Source organism: Oncorhynchus tshawytscha, linkage group LG27 (assembly GCF_018296145.1).
Source record: "Oncorhynchus tshawytscha isolate Ot180627B linkage group LG27, Otsh_v2.0, whole genome shotgun sequence".
In the NCBI taxonomy this organism is placed as follows: Eukaryota; Metazoa; Chordata; class Actinopteri; order Salmoniformes; family Salmonidae; genus Oncorhynchus; species Oncorhynchus tshawytscha.
This window is the reverse complement of record NC_056455.1, coordinates 14,452,324-14,473,001: the sequence shown is the minus strand read 5'-3', so window position 1 is coordinate 14,473,001 and position 20,678 is coordinate 14,452,324. Positions and strand designations below refer to the sequence as shown.

At 41.5% G+C, this 20,678-nt stretch overlaps 4 protein-coding genes across 4 annotated transcripts; 2 read left to right on the top strand and 2 right to left on the bottom strand.

Annotated features, from left to right (window-relative positions):
* Positions 1–370: 370 nt before the first annotated feature.
* LOC112226181 (heme-binding protein 1) lies at positions 371–6,663 on the top strand. Its single transcript, XM_024390484.2, has 4 exons — positions 371–756; positions 4,134–4,272; positions 4,837–5,017; positions 5,160–6,663. Exons 1-4 carry the CDS (start codon positions 679–681, stop codon positions 5,335–5,337), a joined length of 576 nt encoding a protein of 191 aa, XP_024246252.1. The 5' UTR covers positions 371–678; the 3' UTR covers positions 5,338–6,663.
* Positions 6,363–12,119, bottom strand: LOC112226180 (WW domain-binding protein 2). The gene is made up of 8 exons (XM_024390482.2): positions 11,949–12,119; positions 11,060–11,168; positions 9,537–9,675; positions 9,050–9,142; positions 8,623–8,808; positions 8,279–8,362; positions 7,751–7,827; positions 6,363–7,638 (listed from the first exon to the last, which is right to left on the bottom strand). The coding sequence occupies exons 1-8, from the start codon at positions 12,005–12,007 to the stop codon at positions 7,564–7,566; spliced, it is 822 nt and encodes a 273-aa protein (XP_024246250.1). The 5' UTR covers positions 12,008–12,119; the 3' UTR covers positions 6,363–7,563.
* A 1,369-nt stretch (positions 12,120–13,488) lies between these two features.
* On the top strand, positions 13,489–18,171 carry LOC112226178 (zona pellucida sperm-binding protein 4-like). The gene is made up of 12 exons (XM_024390480.2): positions 13,489–13,877; positions 13,971–14,092; positions 14,191–14,311; positions 14,428–14,562; positions 14,725–14,897; positions 15,053–15,132; positions 15,265–15,392; positions 15,537–15,720; positions 15,840–15,984; positions 16,995–17,064; positions 17,162–17,280; positions 18,012–18,171. Exons 1-11 carry the CDS (start codon positions 13,694–13,696, stop codon positions 17,272–17,274), a joined length of 1,455 nt encoding a protein of 484 aa, XP_024246248.1. The 5' UTR covers positions 13,489–13,693; the 3' UTR covers positions 17,275–17,280; positions 18,012–18,171.
* Positions 18,172–18,507: 336 nt separating this feature from the next.
* LOC112226179 (ribosomal RNA-processing protein 7 homolog A) lies at positions 18,508–20,554 on the bottom strand. Its single transcript, XM_024390481.2, has 7 exons — positions 20,448–20,554; positions 19,893–20,035; positions 19,613–19,738; positions 19,379–19,502; positions 19,132–19,229; positions 18,851–19,058; positions 18,508–18,679 (listed from the first exon to the last, which is right to left on the bottom strand). Exons 1-7 carry the CDS (start codon positions 20,506–20,508, stop codon positions 18,594–18,596), a joined length of 846 nt encoding a protein of 281 aa, XP_024246249.1. The 5' UTR covers positions 20,509–20,554; the 3' UTR covers positions 18,508–18,593.
* Between the last annotated feature and the right edge of the window lie 124 nt (positions 20,555–20,678).

The window sequence follows — 20,678 nt, the reverse complement described above, 5'->3', positions numbered from 1 at the left end:
CAGCTGGCGAGAGAGAACATAATGTTGCACAAGCGTGTCACTGCTATGTGTATGTTTTGAGGTGGTATGTGAAAAGCGAATGACAGGTTCTCATTTCAATCACGATTATGTATTACTAAATACAGTAGGCTACACCGCTGCATTAAGTATTCAGTGTATGAATGTTTAATGCGAGTATAATCTTACGCAGTGGAGAAATAAATACAAATGATATAAACTAGACACTAGACCATGTTACCGCCTGCAATAATGTGCATGGTAATCGGTGGGAATCATTCATGTTAAGTGAATGAAAAGTAGGCTAGATATTAAGTGGAAATGGTTAAAAATAAAAGAGTGGAGGCGGGGTAGGGAGGGCGGAGACAGTTGTTTATATTCGTGTGTCTGTAACTCGTCAACTCTTCTAGTGAGCTAGAAGCAAGATTCACTATTTCAACCTAGTTGCACCACTAGGTAACAATATTATATAAATACGCGAATAGATATAGGTTCTGATTTGACTTATCCAATAAGGCCGAGGATCAAGGAAAGGCGTGTACAACATATTTTAAGTGAATCTCCTTATGTCAATTTAAAAGTTGGACAACAATAAGAAGGTAGGCTGTTTCACATAGGAAACAGGCGGAAAGCATTACATAGTATAAAGGCGCAGCAGAGTGGTGACCTGGCCAGAGCGCGATGTTTGGAATGATAAAGAATTCCATTTTCGGGAACACGGAAGAAACGGACTACAAATTGCTCAGCAGCGAGACCAAGGTAGGATACACCTTGACCTGTCAGTTTCAAGTGTGTGTGTCTGTCAGTCAAGCATTGCATCACTTGGTCGCGCGCGCCACTGTACACCTCCTCCGTCTTGTTTGGTGCATAAAACAACTGGTCATTACAGACAGATCTCTTCAGTATCTCGCAATTTAAAAAAAAAATCTAAGACAGTTTTAGTTTGTTACTCACTTTGGTTGCAGTGAAACTAGCCTATTGGCCCGAGCCTACCATGATCTCAAGAAAAATGTATTTTGATTATCAGTGTATTATGCATTTTATGGGTTATGTAATGCCAATACCTTTAAAGTGTTTGACCTTTTGAAACCAACCATTATTAATTACACCTTACCTCCTGACACCTGTGAGCTCACAGTAGAGGGTGGGGGCAGATCTCTGTGTGTTCCCTATGACCTCATTAGTGGCACCACTGTGTATACTGCTACACTGACCCTACAGCTGACAGACACATCTACAGACATTGGCCTGACAAAAAGACTGATCATGAATCTGGAACTACTTCAATCTATAACATGCAATGACCAAAAAGACTGTGAGGAATAGGAAAAATACACTATCAATAGGCACATGAGTGGCCATTAAATAGGCAATAGGCTATTAGCAGTTTTGAAGTCAGTCAGTGCTAAATCTGTTAACTTCACTCGAGACTAAATGATCACACTGAAGTCTCACACAGACACACGATCAGAGGAAATCTGAGAGGAGTCTGACATCATACACTCGTAATTAAAACTGAATACAGATGAACTGTCTGCACATGCTCAGACACACACACACACACACACACACACACATGCTCAGACACACACACACACATGCTCAGACACACACACACACACACACACATGCTCAGACACACACACACACACACACACACACACATGCTCAGACACACACACACACACACACACACACACACACACACACACACACACACACACACACACACACACACACACACACACACACACACACACACACACACACACACACACACACACACACACACACACACACACACACACACACACACACACACACACACACACACACACACACACACACACACACACACACACACACACACACACACGGTGGGCTCTCATATTACAAATGGCTTAGAAATGGAAGGAGATGGCTTTAAAGCTAGAATCCTTAGTAGTTACATCCATTTTTTGGACTTATAAATTAATATCTACACATTGATTCTTGAAGAATATAAAATAAATGCCTCATGAGCTTGGTTCAACTGTCATACCCCATCACCCCAATGTTGGTAAACAACGTAAATGTACACAAACACTGTATAGCCTCAAAACATGGTTAATACTATCATTTTGGTATCATGGATGGTCAGTCCTTGTGTCCTTTCTCTGTGTGTGCATTTAAGAGCGGTTACAAAACAGATGCGGGTGCTATTCTTTTTATTTTCATGTTTTTTTCTTCTTCACAGTATTGATATTACGCAATGTTTTAATTCCTCTGAAATTATCTTACTTGGCACCATGAATTGTTTAGTAATGACAAGACATTTGATTAGATGGACGAGTTGACAGCACAATATGCTTATTATATAATGACAGCACATTGTCTATTTCTTGATACACAAGACAGGCTCATACTCCAAGACAACTGAATGGTTATAGAAGCCATAGTTGTCATGTAAGATTGAAATGTCAACTTCTCTGTGTGAGAGGTTCACAAACTTCCCATGAGATTGTGTGGTGACATTCAAACCAATTAAAACCTTTTGTTTAAAAGTTAGAAAAAGAAAGAGAGCGGGTTGAATATGAAATGAATTTCTAATATTAGCACCTCCACAATAATTATAGCCCATGTATACCCAGCTGAGAGACAGAGTAATTATTAAATACGAAGGTTGCAGGATTCCAGCTAAGCACACACACTAATTGCACCTTTAGACTGAACTCTAGAACAAAGTGTTCAATTATTGCTGTTGGAACATGTCACCTACGTGTATTGTTAATGTTGGTCACAGTGACATATACCGTGGGCTCCAAAGTATTGGGACAGTGAATTTTGTTGTTGTTTTGGCTCTGTACTCCAGCACTTTTGGAAAATTTTACTCTAAATAAGAATAGAATGTTTCCAAATACTTAACTTTGTAATACTTTAATACACATATAAGTGAATTTGTCCCAATTATTTTGGTCCCCCAAAAGAAGTGCTGTTTCTAAATGGTTCACCCAACATGGATGAAAATACCCTCAAGAGGACTATCTGCACTTTAACCTCATAGTCAGTGTATCATTTCAAATCCAAAGTGCTGGAGTACAGAGCCAACGCCTTCATCAATATGAACCCCAAACACTAGTCAGAAGCACTATGAACGAGTTCTCGACATCCCAATTAGACCAGCTGTAGTGTCGTGGCAAGGAAACAAAACACGAAGCAGATTTAATTTCTTTAGGAAAACAACCCTAATATTGGAAACAAACATTATTATGTTGTCATCCCGTCCTACTTTTAAATAGTGTTTTCAATGCATAATGTAGTATTTACATTGCATTATATGTCATGTAGCAGGCATTCGCATTCAGCGTGAGTGATTTAAAACAAGGGAAAACTTAGTGGAATGCATCTGAACAAAAAAATTGGTGCTTTCAAAAATGCGGCCTTCGCAAAACTGATTTACTCAAGACTGGTTATGGAATGAGTGATTATTGTGAAACGTAACGTTCCTCTGTTGTTTAATGGTTGATATTTCTCAGCATAAGCCTTCCTCTTAGGACAAGTACATCATAACATGTATAAGAACAGGGAGCAAGTCAGTGAGTGTGTGTACACACTGCATTAACCCCACTCTGCCGTGTGTGTGTGTGTGTGTGTGTGTGTGTGTGTGTGTGTGTGTGTGTGTGTGTGTGTGTGTGTGTGTGTGTGTGTGTGTGTGTGTGTGTGTGTGTGTGTGTGTGTGTGTGTGTGTGTGTGTGTGTGTGTGTGTGTGTGTGTGTGTGTGTGTGTGTGTGCACGCGCAGCGCCTATGGTTTGGTCTTATGTAAGAACAGGCATCTTTGTCCCATTATTCTCTTTAGGCTTCATTAAACACTGCAGGGCCCTGAGAGCAGAGCAGGGAAGAACTGGAATCAAATCAGCGTAATATTTTTGATCTAGATCCTTTTCTAGGGGCATTTGGCTGTCCTCTGTTCATTTCCACTCCAAGTGTTTCACCGGCATCAGTGAGCACAGATTCTGCCCATTGCATATCGCCAATCACTGCACCCCCAGCCCCAACCCCTCTAACCCCCAAGTAGTGTGTGGCGTCCTTCCCTCTGAACAGTTTGTCAACGTGTGTCATTGGTGAATCACGTTTTGCCTCCCACTCTCTTCCCCAGGACGGGGTCAGCTACGAGGTGCGGAGGTACGATGGTGCAAAGTATGCCTCAGTGAGCTCAGAGGGGCGGACCTTTGACCAGGTGACGGGGGAGCTAGTGAGGAAGCTTCTCGTGTACATTGGAGGAAGCAACGACCAAGGTGAGCCAATCAGAGAGCAGGGCCTGTCCTGTCAGTCAGTGGACTTCATATGTGGACACATCTTTAATGAGCCCTAAGCTCATAAAGATCTAGGGGCTCGACTCAATCCATATCGCTGATATATTCATCGCTATAGTGCAATTGAAATTTGAAGGACATTTCCTGATTGAGCCGACATATGCAGCGCTTACCATGAATGCGGAAACATTGCCTTTAAATTTCTAACTAACCTCTGTAGCGCAGGTCTTAAACACTACGGATTGAATTGAGCCACCGATGTAATGTGCATATCTGAAAGTATTGCATTGATGTAAGCAAGTAATATGGTGAAAACTCTTCCTAGTCTACCAGAGGATTTGATAGTGTTATTACCATGTTACTGGCACCTATTCAGTACTTTCAGATCTTCAAGGGTGACTGAAGAAGTGTCTACTCTGTTTGATGCTAGAGGTCAGTTTGAAACTGGGCCTAAGAGGAGGCAATGAACTCAATGCACACATAACACTGTTGCAATAAGTTGTCTGCTATCCCCTCTATCTGTCCTCTGTATCTTTGTTTTCCAAGGGGGGGCAATGGGGACGACAGCACCGGTTATCATCACAGTATATCCCAGGGACGATGGTGTGATGTCACGCCGTTTGGTGGTTAGCCTCAGGATTCCTACCAACTACCAAGTCAGTCCCCCTGTGCCCATCGACAGTGCCATCAGAATCGAGGATCGACCCGGCATGACTGTCTACTCACTGTGGGGTCTCCATGCAGTCTTCACCTCACTTTGTTCTTTAATTCTTTACGATAATTGTTTTATTTAATATTCATATTCAATGATTTGATCACATATCCTCTTTATCTCTCCTTTCCTATCCACCTGCCCTTGCTTTTCACAGGCAGTTTGGAGGCTTCGCAGGGGAGACTGAGTACCGAGCAGAGGCCTCTCGCCTAACCAAAACTCTTGGTGAGACTGCCCCATTTCAGCGGAAACAGTACTTCTGCTGCACCTACGACCCACCAATGAAACCCTACGGCCGACGCAACGAGGTGTGGTTCCTACAGGAGGAGCCATAAGGGAAGCATTAAGACCGACTCTTAATAATAACCTATAGTCACTTCCTCTCTTTCGTCTTCACTGATCACTCCACATCTGGATCTTTATCCCCAAAAAATAGGATATGTGAACATAATATGGCAACAACAGGGAATTTGTTTTCAAATCAGTGCAAATGAAGGAGAGGTGATGCAAAGAAGTGTATTAGACTATTGAAAGGTCATAAAGGGGAGGGATGGGCAGCGGGCTACATAGTTACTGGTCCAAAGTAGTGCAATAGTACGGTACCATTATCAGGAAGTGGATATTAAGTGGCCTGGGGTAGGAGCCACTAACCACAAAGTACCGCTGTGTGTTATAGGTGGTACATCATTAAGTTCTTAATTTTGTACACCCAGGGTTTGACACTCCCCTTAAAACATGCTTCATAGTGCTGGGAAGAAAAGCACATTAAATCAGGCTGTACACATATCACAATTCAGCAGTCTAATTAAATGATGCCTCACTTCACACACACCATAAAAACAAAATGACAGTTAAGTATTCAATAAGTAAATTAAGTTTTAAAAAGCACAATTCCTTTTCCCAAGGGAGGGGATTGGAAATAAACTAGGAATTGAGCCATAGAGTAGTGATAGTCAAATGTTTTCCTGAGTATGAATTAGTTGGTGGGGAGGGTATGAAGGATAAATATATTCCTTAAGTGTTATCATTTGAGATGTCTAATCCTTCTGTGATGATGACATGAAAACTTTAAGACAGCAGTTGTGTGTAGTGAATGTTTTGGTGTGCTTGTATTTGGAGTCTTTGAATTGTAATGTTAATATGATTCTTGAAACTGTATTTTGAAATACCTCTGTATAGTGTGTGATTTTCTGTGAAAATATGGAGTGATGATATCGTCAGGATTTGATAGCGTTTTATATCATAATATGTTATTCAAGATATTACTAATACGATTTTTTGTGCAATACTGACATTTCCTTTTTTTTAGTTCTATACAAACAAAATAATGCTTAAAATACTGGCACACCACTGTTTTGGATAAGTTTTACATAAACATTTATTTATTATTAGATTTTGAATCAATATAAAGAACTCAAAATAAGGAGTATGGTTTACAAACAAAATATTTCAGACATTTGATTAATTTAAGCAGATAATTAAAACCAACCAAACCTCTAACCTAAAACTAGTACAAAAATGTCCTCTCTATGCACTCTGAGAAAATAGCAATTATATGGTCTGTTAGTCACTACAACTCAGTTTAATCAGGAATAAATGAGTGGTTTTCACAGGTTAATTCGTCACAACTGCAAGAAAGCACTGTGTAGCGGGCTAGCGGCTAAATAAATACATGGCCTAGTAACCCAACACTTGTGTAATTGCACAGAGTAGGGTTTTGGTTTCAGCCGGGCTTTGCATTCATCAATACAATATACAGGGTTTGACTAGGACATGGGTTATTCATGTTGACCAGTTATCATCTCTAGGCTCAACACAAGTTATTTGTGAGATCTAGGAACATTGCACATTACCAATAATCTCACATATGTAGCGGTACATGTCAGTGCTCCATCCAATTGCCATATTCAAATAACATGCACTTCCTTCCTTCCTTCCTTCAATAAAAAGCCAGAAATAATCTAGAAAAGGTATGGTGTGCAATGAGAGCACTGGGAACTTCAGCTTTCATTCAATGCTCTCTGGAACAAACTTAAACCACACACCAACACAATGGAAACACTTACTGTGAACGTGAATGTAAAAATACTTTACAATACTAGTAGGAATAGAAATGGTCGTTTTGTTAATAAGCATCATCATTTTAATCAAAAATTGTTATAAAATGTATTTTGGTAATAAACCTCTAGATTTAAAAAATGCTGTAAATATTTAATGCCTATACATTCCCCATACTGAAGGAGAGAGAGATGACCATGATTAACTGAAAAGATTGAATACTTATCTGTTAAGTGAATAACCATTTACTTGGCAATTGACAAAATAAAATAAACTGAGTGGGAGGGGGTGAAATAAAGCTTTACTCATGATTAAAAGGAAACATTCACCATTTGAAAATGTCCCAACATTGTTGTGCCTCAAAATTATTTGTGTGAATTGCCAGAAAAAGAATCTTGCCTTTTTGTCAATGTAGTACTTCATACTTTCCTTTCCAGTCTAATAATTATCATCCCCTTAATAATTTGCTGTTACATTTATTAGGGGATGATGGTTATTGAGCTTTAGTTGTTCTTCTTCTCTGGATAGCCTGGGTAAGGAGCAGGAGGGGCAGAAGGTGCATAGGGAGGAGGCTGTTCCTATGTGGGAATAAACAGTGATAGAATATCTTCAAAACGCTGAACTAAAAACATCAACACAGCATAAAGTGCATGCACTGACTGGACATGGAGAGAATAACAGGTCCCTTACCATGGGCATGTAGACATTGTGGGGGTTGTTGGGGTTGAAATAGGCGCTGCCTGCTGCCTCTGCTGCCTTGGCATTACCTGAGGATCAGGGAGAGAAATAAGGGGAGAATAATGTACAGTAACTGATACAGAAGCACATGCTTCTGTAGAGTAACTGTAGAGTAGGAGAGACAATAGAGCACAATTAGCACAGCATATTGCAGCAGGATACTCGTGACAAGACATCTTCCGGACTGAATGATGCACACGTCCAACTCCATTTCAATTCTCCAAAACCCACAAATAGACACACAACTGACATGTAAATGAGGCGTACTGAGTTTAGAACAACTGGGTTGTTTCATGGGGTAAGGGAGACTAGGGGTGAGAGGCATTTTGTTTGTTTCTCCTTTTTAATATGATGTGTACCGTTTACGACATCAGCACTCCTTTCTCAGTGCCATGCGTCATGTGCTTCATATTGAGGCAGACTGATGGGATCAGACAGATGCAGCGATGCAGACATACAGAGAGAGACAGGGAGACAAACCTGCAGGGGGAGCAGCCCAGTTTTGGGGGGGCCCAGGATAGGGGGGAGGTGGGGCCATGTAGGCAGGGGCAGATGGGTACATTCCTGCAACACACGAGAGAATACCCAAAATACAGCCTTGGGGACACATTTTACTTGAATAGTTATAAATATTGACACCAATCAATAAAATTCATAACAATGGAGGCGTTATTGAAAATGTTTCCGTATTTAAGTGCTATGCAATCTCTAATGTAAACTTAAATCTCCTAGCATCACAGCATTTGATTCTCAATTATTATGACCCAAACCTGCATAACATACAAACAGTTTTATAGTGATGATAAAGTTCTTTAATAACAAACCTGCGGCTGCCATAGGGTAGGGATAGCCCATGTTGCCTGGGGGAGCCTGGTAGAAACCATTCTGCTGGGGTGGGGGTTCATACGGGTAGTTCTGAGGAACAGGTGGTGGGCCGTAGCCATTCATCACTCCAGGAGAGGGATAGCCAAAGGAGGCGCCTCCGTTTTGAGCAGGAGGGGCACGAGATGCTAAAACAAAGTTGAGGGTTAATCCTAAAATACAGACTGGACTAAAAGAGTAACATGTATAACAAATATGTAGCCTAACAAATATAACAAACTTTGACTGCATTACCAGGAAATGCTTTAGTGATGTACAATTAAATAATTAATGAAACATGTACGATATAAACTGAGTACAGCAGATACTGTATGTTAAATGACAAATAGGCTCTGTACTGACAAACATGGCAGTGATGAAATGACTTACCATTTGTTGCCAGTTTGAAGAGGTGCTGACCTAACTCGATGGCTCCCCCACTGGAAAAAGACATCTTGAAGCTAGCCTGGCCTTCCCAGCCTCCTGAAACCAAAGAAAGTAGAGTCAAAACATTGATGAGGACTGTGTCTTTGCATTAAATTACACGTCTGATATTGAATTATAATCAGTGCTTTGGAGGAGATGTCACACTTCAATTTCTATGACTGCTGCTAAACACGACTATTGCTGCTGGTATAAACTTTGACACATAGACATTGTAAAGTAAAATGAGATTGTGGTTTACAGACTGATGTCAGCCTCGGAAAATATCTGGCCTTGGCAAATCACCCTTGCGTCATTGATTCACTTCTGCATGTATTCCTAGGACACATCAGGCCATACCTGGGACTGGAGGCCATAAACACTTTGCATGCTCTACAGTTCTTTCCTCATGATGGTGTTGAATGCTATGGGAGGACAACAAACTGCTGCCTACCCCCAGCTTCAGCAGACACTGTGCCCCTGATGTAATTGGCGGCGAAGACTGGCTGCTCAATGCTGCAGCCCTTCATCAGGTAGTATGGGAACATCACAGACCCCAGGCTGTCCTTGGCATTACTTGACACAAACACCAACTGAAACGAGGACAAACAGAGAGAAAGAGGGCAATGAGATGGGACGCAGAGCAATGGTAGTCCTCCAGTTTGTGATACTCATCGTTTGATGTGACGCAGACAGGATGGCGTGAGTGATGAAACAGAAGAGTTTTTATTTGTATTTTTAAAAAACCTTTTACCCCTTTTTCTCAATATCCAATTGGTGGTTAGTCTTGTAGCTGCAACTACCCTACGGACTCAGGAAGGTCGAGAGCCATGCGTCCTCTGAAATACGACCCTGCCAAGCCACACTTACTTCTTGACACACTGCTCACTTAACCCAGCCGAACCAATGTGTTTGAGGAAACACCATCCAGCAGGCGACCGGCCCGCCACAAGGAGTCATTGGAGCGCGATGGGACAAGGGCATTCCGGCAGTCCAAACCCTCCCTAACCCAGACGACGCTAGGACAATTGAGCGCCGCCTCATGGGTCTCCAGGTCGCGGTCAGCTGCGTCACAGCCTGGGATTGAACCCGGGTCTGTAATACGACCCTGCCAAGCCACTTTTGAGTTTTGATGTTGAGTCTTTTCCCAACAAAATGATGTTAGGATAGATAAGTTAGCCCATTAAAGCTTTTGTGCCGAATACATTACGTTGTTACAGGTGTCAAGCTTATGGGCATGTGGCAGCAGTGTGTAGGAGGGAGGATCCTAGATGTGAGAAGTGTGCAGAAGGGCATGAGACAAAGGAATGTGTAGCATTGGGGAAAGTAGTGGTATGTGTTAATTGTAGGGGGGCTGGAGATCAGAAATGTTCAGTGCGAGAGGCAGGTTGAGGTTTCCAGGGTTAGAGTAGTGCAGAAGTTGTCGTATGCTAAGGCACTGAAGAAAGTAGAGGAAGATGGGTCAAGGGGGAGGGATCCTGAGAGGAGTGGTGTTAGTAGTAGAACAGTACCAGTACAGAGAGATAGGCTGAAAAGTGATATGTTTCAGTAAGATTGGATTTTTTTTAGCATTTATAGCAATGGTTATCAACTGTTCTGCAGGTATGGAACGTAAGTTGCAGAAAATTGAGGTTGTGGTGGCAGCTGCAGAGATATATTTGGGTGTGTGAGACTTGACGTCAGAAGAGTTACAGGGTGTGTTCAGCGGTGGTTTCCCATCCTTTCAGGCTGTTGAACTGATGTAGGACTAAATAGATTTAAATAGTGGAGCAGGGTGGTGGGTTTTTAGTGAGTGCAGGGTTAGATGGTAGGGTATTTGTAGATTGTTTTGTATAGATTTTTTTAAGCAAAAAGAGTTATACTCCAGTCTAGTAGGTGACGGTAATGCAACATTTATTGGATGCCAACCGCTATTAAAGAAAAATGATTGTCTTCCAACAGGCACACAGGACCAGCATGGTCAGATAATAAACATACCCTGTATGGAGTGAGGTAAACAGTCCCTTTCTTGGTCCCCCTCAGCAGGTCTGTCTTGCTGGTGACATCACTGAAGGACAGCTCCACATTCTTGCATTCCCTCAACACACTAGTGGATGATACATGTTCACTTTAGGCATGTGTAGTGAATTTACAGACAAATAGGTATAGTATGTATGATAGGTCCTCCATAGGTCAAATACTGTCGCAGAATCGAGCGTCAAGGAACATAGTGGGATTCTGTATGGTCTACATCATTTCACATAGGCCTACTATTGGCATTTCACATACTGGTTGGTTGGTTAAATCTAATACTTCCAGAATGTGCCAAATCTAACTATTATGAAAAGTTCTTTATTCGTATATTTCCTAAGTTCCTGTTACTTTATCAACTTCCTAAAACTGTCACACCGTTTACTTTAGACTCAGGTGGTAGTAGAGGCGGGCGGGCTCACTCTCTTTGTTGACTTTGCTGTGTCTACCTCCCTGGAAAACAAACTTATTTGGCTAGCTTACTTGTACATCTAGTTTTACTAAAGTATGAAAATATATATCGCTAACGTTAGCTTTAATACGTTCCTAAGGCGTAATGATGACTGACTGACTTGGTACTTAGGTAGCTTTTCCTGCCAGCAAGGCCAACGACAACGCTGACTGAGAGTTAGCTAACAGTTAGCTAGGTAAAAATAATCAAACCAGCTAGCTAACGACGTTAGGACTACGAAATAGCGCTTGCTGAATGAAAAAAGCAACCCAAGTAGCTAACTGACATTGGCTAGATTTAATTAACACTATGTACGGAAGCAATCTTGCTAGCTAACATTTACCATAACAGCTAACTAAGCTACCTTTAGAAAGTAAGCTTCGTGGCGATTAATGATTCACTAACCTCTCGCCGTTGTTTATCAAAACCCCTCCGTTTTGAGAATGATTTCGATTTAAAGCCATGTTCAGATAGTCTAATGTACTCTTCGTCGGGTACAGCTACACACTGGAAATGAGAGGAATGCCCCAAAAACCTCAAAGTGTTACGTCACAGGGTCAGCTGTTTCATGTGCTGTGACTGCAATGTTCTGTTTGCCAACATTGTTTCCCATATTGTCAACAAGCCTTTGAATTGAGATTGTCATATAAATCTAGTGTGTTGAGGTTAGGTGGGATATTTGAGATTGGTTTGGATGAAATAATACAGCATTGTGGTTGTGAAGAGAGCTGAGTAGGCCTAAGGAGAGTGAATGCTTTTCATATATGATTAATTATTGCTTAAATATCATCCATTATTTTATGTTTTTATAGAATGTGCTTCGAGTTTGCCTCTCAGTCATAGTCCAATACTAGAACATCTAATGGGTGGCTATGTATTCCAAATTGGGTTATATAATTCTGCTTGTACATCCAACACATGTAATGGAAAAGCTAGTAGGCCAATTGTGTAATCAGTTTATGACTCATGAGTCATGACTTATGTATGGTCCAAAAAAAAGGATGGAATACAGAAAAGAAAACTACATTTGAACATTTTCTCATCACTTAGTTTAACTATGTGTATATCATGTCCATTCCACTTTTACCTGACATGAGGCATGTCTCGTCTCAGTGGGACAACTTTTCATTTAGCTGCAATTATGTGGATCACATGAATTTACAAGTAATCTTGCTCTACGATCTTCCTCAAATTGCTACATGCAAAAAGTAGACTTCCAAGCGTTGTCCTATTTAGCTATTTGCATCCTGTTCTGTGTCTGCATTACATGGGGGACAATGCCATGCATGGGCACAGTGACAGTAGGCCTACTGAACACAGTGTTTATAGTATGAAGATACAACATTCTATTTAATTTTGTGGCTTCCAATATGTAGCAAGAAGATGGGCCTGGCTATGTAATAAAATAAGATAGTTCTTTATTAATCCCCAAAAGGGCACATTTGATTGAACCAGACAATACATAACACCACCAATAAATACACAACCAAGGACACACTGACATTAATAGCAGCACATCATCAATGATTATAAGTGCTCATGTTAAAATGCCTCATAGCATAGGGACTGAGAAATGAGCATGGCAACTGTGAGAGAAGAGAAGGGGATTGAGGTTGTTATGTAATAATTGCATTTACTGACCCTGAGGTGAACATTAATTGCCTAGTATTGTATGCAGAGTGCAAATGTGCCATACACTACCTTCACTTTACTTTGACCTTTTAATCAAGGGTGATATGTCCTTATTTTCCTTCGGATTCAACATAGTATTATAATGAAAGTCCACAATATAGCAGAACTTTTCCCCACAGTTAAGAAAACAATGGGGTAAACGTTGGAAGGATCGCTTAATAATAAATCAAATGTATTCATAAAATGAAATGTTATCATTCATTCAGTCACGGATGTATTACATACAGCAGGCCACCATACAGTCAGACTGTGATAATTGACTTAATCACCTGTAGGCTAACAAAGCCTGACGTAATGTCCTGCCTTATCACTCCAATTACTTGTCTTGCACGACACGTTTCTTCACTACACGACGAAACCACACAAATACCGCGCAAAATATTACTTTTGTCACAATTATATTGTTCAATTGTGAATCATTTAACTAATTAAAACATAGCATAACCTGTAGCCTAACAATGCTACTTATGATTTGTGTAATTTTTGCATTCTTTGCGCCATATTACCGATGCCTTTCAACTCTCGTGCAGCAAAAAACCGCTCAAACTAGAGCACAAGATGCCCTGCCTCGAGTCACCTGCACCGCCCGACGAATACGCGCAGTTTTCGGTCAAGCGGTTCTTCATAACCTGCACGTAAAAGGTAAATAGCCATTATATTTTAGCCCTCTATATCTGCAGATTTGGTTTGTTTAATTAGAATGTATGGTATGCTGGGTGATCTCATTTTCCCCAGACAGGTCTGGAGTCAGTGTGCCTGTGCCAAAAGCCAAAGAACATTGTGGAGTGAGAAGGGGAGAGAAGAATGGTACCCTTTCTTTCCAGAGTCGATATGACAGTTGCTACACACAGGTTGAGGTATGGTCATGTATTTTTGATGTTCATTGCATTGAGAGGTCTTGGTCTGTGTGTGAACCTACTGATTGCCACATCAAACCACTTTGGTTTATCTTTAGGGTGACACAGTGGTTGTGTCTTTGAGAGTCCAGCTGGACGCAGGGGATCAATGGTACAGGGTCAATATTAGCTGCCCCCTACTCAAGAAGATGGCCCAGAAACCCATCATCGGTCGCACCTGTGAGTTCATATAATGTCATAGGGAGTGAATTTAGATTATTTATCCCACATAGTAATTGCAGTGCCATTTAGTACCACCTCTGTAAAAGTAATTCTTCCAATTTACTTTCCTTCAGCACGATCAGGAAAATGCAGCATCCATAGAGCTTTGCGTGTGGACTGTGGGCCCCAGGATGTCTCCAATGATGGCTGTCTCAAACTGGGATGCTGCTATGATGATCATGACTCAACTTGCTATTACAGAATGAACAGTAATGGAATTAGTTTTGTGTGTATTTGTACAATTGAGAACATGCTTCTGAAAGAAAGTATCAGCAGAGGGATAGTAACTGTTGTGGTGAGATTGGCGCACAGTGATATCAGAGATTAAATGTCAAGAATAACTCCTTGTTTCTGTCTCCTCTTGCTCTCAGCCTGTTCTCTGGATGGCCATTTTGTGTTCTCTGTGAAGGCAACAGACACTGACCCCCCAATCAACACCAATAACCTTGCCGTCAAGGGTCAGCCACAGTGCTCTCCTGTAGCTACCTCTGCAGATACAGCTGTCTTTAAAATCGGGGTGAGGGAGTGTGGCACAAAGATGATGGTGAGTCAGTCGGCCTAGTTTACCTTCTGCCCTAATCCACAGTAGTATACTTCTGTCCAGAATGCCTCTGGTAGTAGTATAATGCTGCTTTTTCTTGCAGTGTTGAATACTCTTAGGTATGCAAAAATACCTCGTTCCCCCTCTTATATTTACAGGTGAATGGGGATGTTGTAAGCTATGAGGTAGAGGTTGAGGAACTGCATCCAAAGATTAGAGGCAAACATTCTCCCTTCAGGTAGCTGCTTATTTCTCTTCCTGCCTGTGGACAGTGCACTACAATTTGGACTACTTTACCATATCGTGGCTTTAGCCAGACCCTAATTGCTTGAAACTGGAGTAAATGTTTTGAATGAGACTTGGTTTGTAGTCTGCAGGTCCAGTGTCAATACGAGGGGTCAGCTCTCCTCCACACTGATCTGTGGTCCTTAAACCCAACTAACCCTCCACCTGTGACTGCACTGGGGACTGTCCGAGTGCAGATGAGAATAGCCACAGGTACTGTAGTAAAATAATATGGTTTCCACAGACCAAGCAAGGGATGCCAAATCCAATCAATGCAAGTATATGGCATCGAGTTGTCACTTCACACACTGTTATACTGGTAGACCTCCATCATCCTGGCCCTTTTCTTTTTTCCAGATGAGTCCTTTACCTCTTTCCTCCCTGAGGACCAGCTGCCCCTGACCCTCTATCTGCATAAGCCTGTGTATGTGGAGGTGTCAATCGCTCCACCCTCCCCTGACCCCAGTCTCTCCCTGCGTGTGCGTGACTGCTTCGCCTACCCTGCCTCCAGACACTCCGTATGGACACTACTCTATGATGGGTGAGAGGGAGGGAAGCAGTCACGTTTTCCTATACTGACTCAAGATTAATCACTGTGAATATGAAGACTGTCAATATACATTGGTTTAGTAGTCTCACTCCCATCCTTCTCCCTGACAGCTGTCCTAACCCTCTGGACAACATAAGGAGTTCTGTCCCAGTGGACAGTCAGGGGAAGACAACCTCTCACTCCCAGGTCAGGAGGTTTGATGTCAAGACCTTTTCCTTCGTTGACCCTGAGACAGGCAATCCCAGTGTGGAAGAGGTAAGGTATATCCTATTTATCTGAAGAATCTGAACATTTTGCTAATATACTGAACAAAAATATAAACGCAACATGTAAAGTGTTGGTCCCATGTCTCATGAGCTGAAATAAAATATCCCAGAACTCTTCCATACACACACAAAGCATATTTCTCTCAAATGTTGTGCACAAATTTGTTTACATCCCCTGTTAGTGAGCATTTCTCATTTGCCAAGATAATCCATCCACCTGAAAGGTGTGGCATATCAAGAAACCAATTCAACGGCATGATCATTACAGAGGTGCACCTTGTTCTGGGGATAAGAAAAGGCCACTCTAAAATGTGCAGTTTTGTCACACAACACAATGTCTCAGGTTTTGAGAGAGCGTGCAATTGACATTCTGACTGCAGGAAGATCCACCAGAGTTGTTGCCAGAGAATTTGTCAGTATGTCCAACCAGTCACACCAGCCCAGGACCTCCACATCCGGCTTCTTCACCTGCGGGATTGTCTTAGACCAGCCACCCGGACAGCTGATGAAATTGAGGAGTATTTCTGTCTGTAATAAAGCTCTTCTGTGGGGAAAAACTCATTCTGATTGGCTGGGCCTGGCTCCCAAGTGTTTGGGCCTATGTCCTCCCAGGCCCACCCATGGCTGTGCCCCTGCCCAATCATATGCAATCCATAGATTAGGGACTAATTTATTTATTTCAATTGACTTTCCTTATGAACTGTAAAATTGTTGAAATTATTGCATGTTATGTTTATTTTTGTTTGGTATATATTGTCAAAACAAAGATCTCTTGGTCCTCCATCTGCTACAGTGTTTCCCAACCCTGATCATCGATGACCCAACAGTACACATTTTCATTGTAGCCCTGACAAGCACACCTGATTCAACTAATCATCAAGCCCTCAATGACTTGAATGAGATGTGTTTTGTCCAGGACTACAATGGAAATGTGTACTGTTGGGGTACTGGAGGACCAGGGTTAGGGAAAAACACTGATTACTGAATCTTGTCTCTCAGGTGTACTTTTACTGCTGGGTGGAAATCTGCACAAAGGAGGAAGAGTGTAAACAACATTGCTCCATCACCTGTGAGTGTTTCAAGTCTCTATGTTCTACATTCACCCTAACACTGTGAATTGGGTTATTTCATCCAATAGTCATGCTGTCTCATCCTCTTCCATCCAGCACCTGATGGTGAGAGGGCGAGGAGGGAGTCTGGGTCAGATCGAGTCGCCCAGTTTGTCTCATTTGGTCCTGTTTTGTTGGGTCAGAACAGTAAGGGAATCACAGTGATCTGAATATAGGTGAGCACATTCCAAATAGGATAGAGTGGGGTAAGTTGAGCCATTTTTTTTTACATTCAACATCACTCTGTCAAGGGAAATGTAGTATTCTTTCTAACAAAGATATCTACTTATTTCAGGATGTGTATCCCTGGAAATAATCAGAATTAATTTAAGCGTTAGTTTTGAAAACATAGCTTGACCCAGAGTAGTTGAGCCACCTACACATTTCTGTACTGAATTAAATATTACCATCTTTTTAAAATCCTGTATATTTTTCAAACACAATTCAACACAATCACAATTGCTCTTTTAATCAATTTAAGCATATTTCAACACAGGCTTAACACCTAACGTTGTACTTTTTTACACTTTTAACATATACCAGCAATAATGCCTTGCATTATGCCTGGGAAGATCTCTTACATTTTCTCACTTGCCTTTGGCTCAACTTACTTCAAGGCAAACATTTTTACTATATTAACCCACACTACTACAACGATGCACTTTCATGCTAGGCTTAGGACCACATATTGAAGCTTATAGACTCCAACTGATGTATAGAACAATCTTTAATGATCTATTTTAGTTTAGATCCAAGCATCATAACTTGCTTACTACTTTTTCCATGTGGTTTCTTCAGACTCCATGAAATTACATCTCCATATCCAAAATGTCTCAACTTACCCCACAGCTGCAGTATGAGTGGAATAAAACTGACACTAACATTTTCTCTTGCTGGCGGCCCTCAGCCCTCAACATATCAGGTGTCACGGTCATCTGTACCTCCATCCTGTTCTCTTCATGGTCGATGAGTTGTCAAGTGGAAGAAAATGACGTGGAACTGGAAACCAGAAACGATGAGACTGGCCTACAGGTTGAACAAGCCCAATAAAGCTTCTTCTATGAACACTTATTTACAATTGGTATTTTATTTCAACTACCATTAAATACCTTCACCTGCCATGTGCATTCCAAATGTACATCACATGTATTATGCTGCCAGTTTGCCTTTGACATTTTGGTAAAGGTCACGTAAACTGAGTACATAGCTCTATACCTGAAAGTAAATATCAGATATTAAAGCCTCCTATCCTACAGCCCCAGAAATAGCAGAATACAAGGGTGTCTGTTGGAAAACATGAAGTGATCCTAAGGTAATGATTCACAACTTTTGAATCAAATACCAATCAAACTTGAAGACTCCATACGTTAGTGTATCAGTGACAAACAAGAAAACTATACAAACAGAATAAATTGATATTTATTGACATCAATGGTGTGGTTAGGTGGTTTAAAAAACAGGAAGGTGGGGAGAATCTCAGACACTTGATTCAGTAAGGTCGGAACTTCCTCTGTGCTCTTAGCAAAGCAATTCGCTGTTTGTCCTCTTCAAACTTTTTCCTCAGTTCAGCGATGTCTGAAAGAGAGAATAACCCTTTTCAAAATGCAGAGTGACTGAGTAATATGGACAGAGTTAGCAGTGAAGCCAGAATGACTGAACAAAAAAGTTTTGCACTAAAGAATAAAAGGATTTCTCCACACATTGTGCTTCTGTTGTGATCAAATGACTAGAACCATAATAACTTACGTTCTTTCTGTGTGTTTCTGTGCTGCCAGGTGTAGAAGTTCATGAGCTCCTTTCGCTTCCTCTTTCTGCTCTCCTTCTGCAGAGCTTTCTGATTGGATACCTCACTGTGGGGGCGGGTCTTGGTCCCGCTTTTACCCCTGGTAACTTTTACCCAGCCCTCCTCATCCTCCAGCTGCTCTTCAGCCTGCTCCTTTTGTCGCTCTGCCTCCTGGGTAAGAAAAACAAATGTTAACAGAAATACCAAAATGAGTTGAGATTGAGATACAGGGGGAGAATTTGACCTCTTCTTTTCTCTTATCATAATCCTGCATGAAGGTGTCAACTGCCTCCTGTAGTTTGTCTGGCTGAGCAAATGACTGCTTGTACTGATGAATCCATTCTAAAGACAAAGAAATAAAAGCAAGACGGAAGTGAAAGGCATGTTAAATACTGTATTAAATCTGGGTGAAATGTCTTTCCAATTTTATACATTCTGCCAATATTTAGAAAAGACCAAGCATCTAGAAGAGCACTTTAAAGCTCACTCACTCTGTAGACCTGTCCACACAGGTCGCTGCTCTGTGGAAACAACCAATGGGACATCATGGGGATGGGACTTCACTGCTGTAATACTGATGGCCTTCTGAAACACGATGTAACCCACTCTGAACCCCTGTAGGGAATGGAAACAGAAAAGGCTCAATACTGAAAGGGTGTCCATAAGCACTTCAATAATCAATCTGATCTAAACACAGAGCTTCGTTGTCTGGATTCAGGGCATACCTGTTTTTGTGCTGGTGTGAAATACTTGGCCAGCTTGGGTCCGGAGTGCTCAAAGGACCCTGGCTTCTCTCTCAGCTCCACAGACTGAACAGGACCAAACTGAGAGAAGAGCTCCTTTATCACACCCTGAAAGACAGCAGAAAGAGATTAGTACATTTATACCTTATTTAGCCACAGACAGCTGTAGCACAAACATTTCATTTTTCTGTAGACTTGCTAATAGTACAACAATCACATGCACACTGATTGGTAATTGACAGTCTTTACAACATAAACGTACCTCAGAGCAATATGGGGGAATGTTAAGGACAAACAGTGTTCTGTCGAGGGGTCTTTGTGTGGTTTTCTCTGCTCGCACCCGGTGCTCTTTTACACATATTTTGTGCTGGGCAACACTGTCAGTACTGAACTGTAGAGAAAGCACTGAGAAGAGTGGTTCAGTCAGAATACAGTCAAAACAGACATGTCTAGGCAGGTCCTAATACATGGTCTCCAACGCCAGGGAGACGCAGAGGTTACTAATGGCTTCAGCCTGAGAGTAAAACATAGTATACAATATTTGCTTAAGCTACATGATGTAGTCCAAATAATGTACAGACATCAAGTTGAGCGATTTTAATCGTTAAACACCAACAACCTCAAGACTCATGTGTTTACAAAGTTTGGTCTTGAAGCAAGCTTAAATTGAGTGTTCGACATACGTTGCGGAGTTAGCTAGCTAGAAGCAAGCTAGTGTGGTTGAAACAGAATGAGATCATGATCGAACTAACGAACCCAAAATTATATTTTTTAAATCCCATTCTCCGTTTACGTGTATTATTTTAGCAATGGTTACCTGTAAAACCTCCTGGAATAACACAAGCCTGGTTGACATGTTTCGTCTTGGACGGCGCCATCTTCTTTGCGACCTTTCACACAGGAAGTAGAAATGGATTGGTTGTAGTCTAAATGTGCTTAATACAAATCCCCCCACCAAAAATGTTAATCCTACTTTTTAGAGGCTCTAGCTGTGTATCACAGGGGTTCTCAAAATGGGGTCCAGGTGTACTGCAGGGTTCCGCTGCCA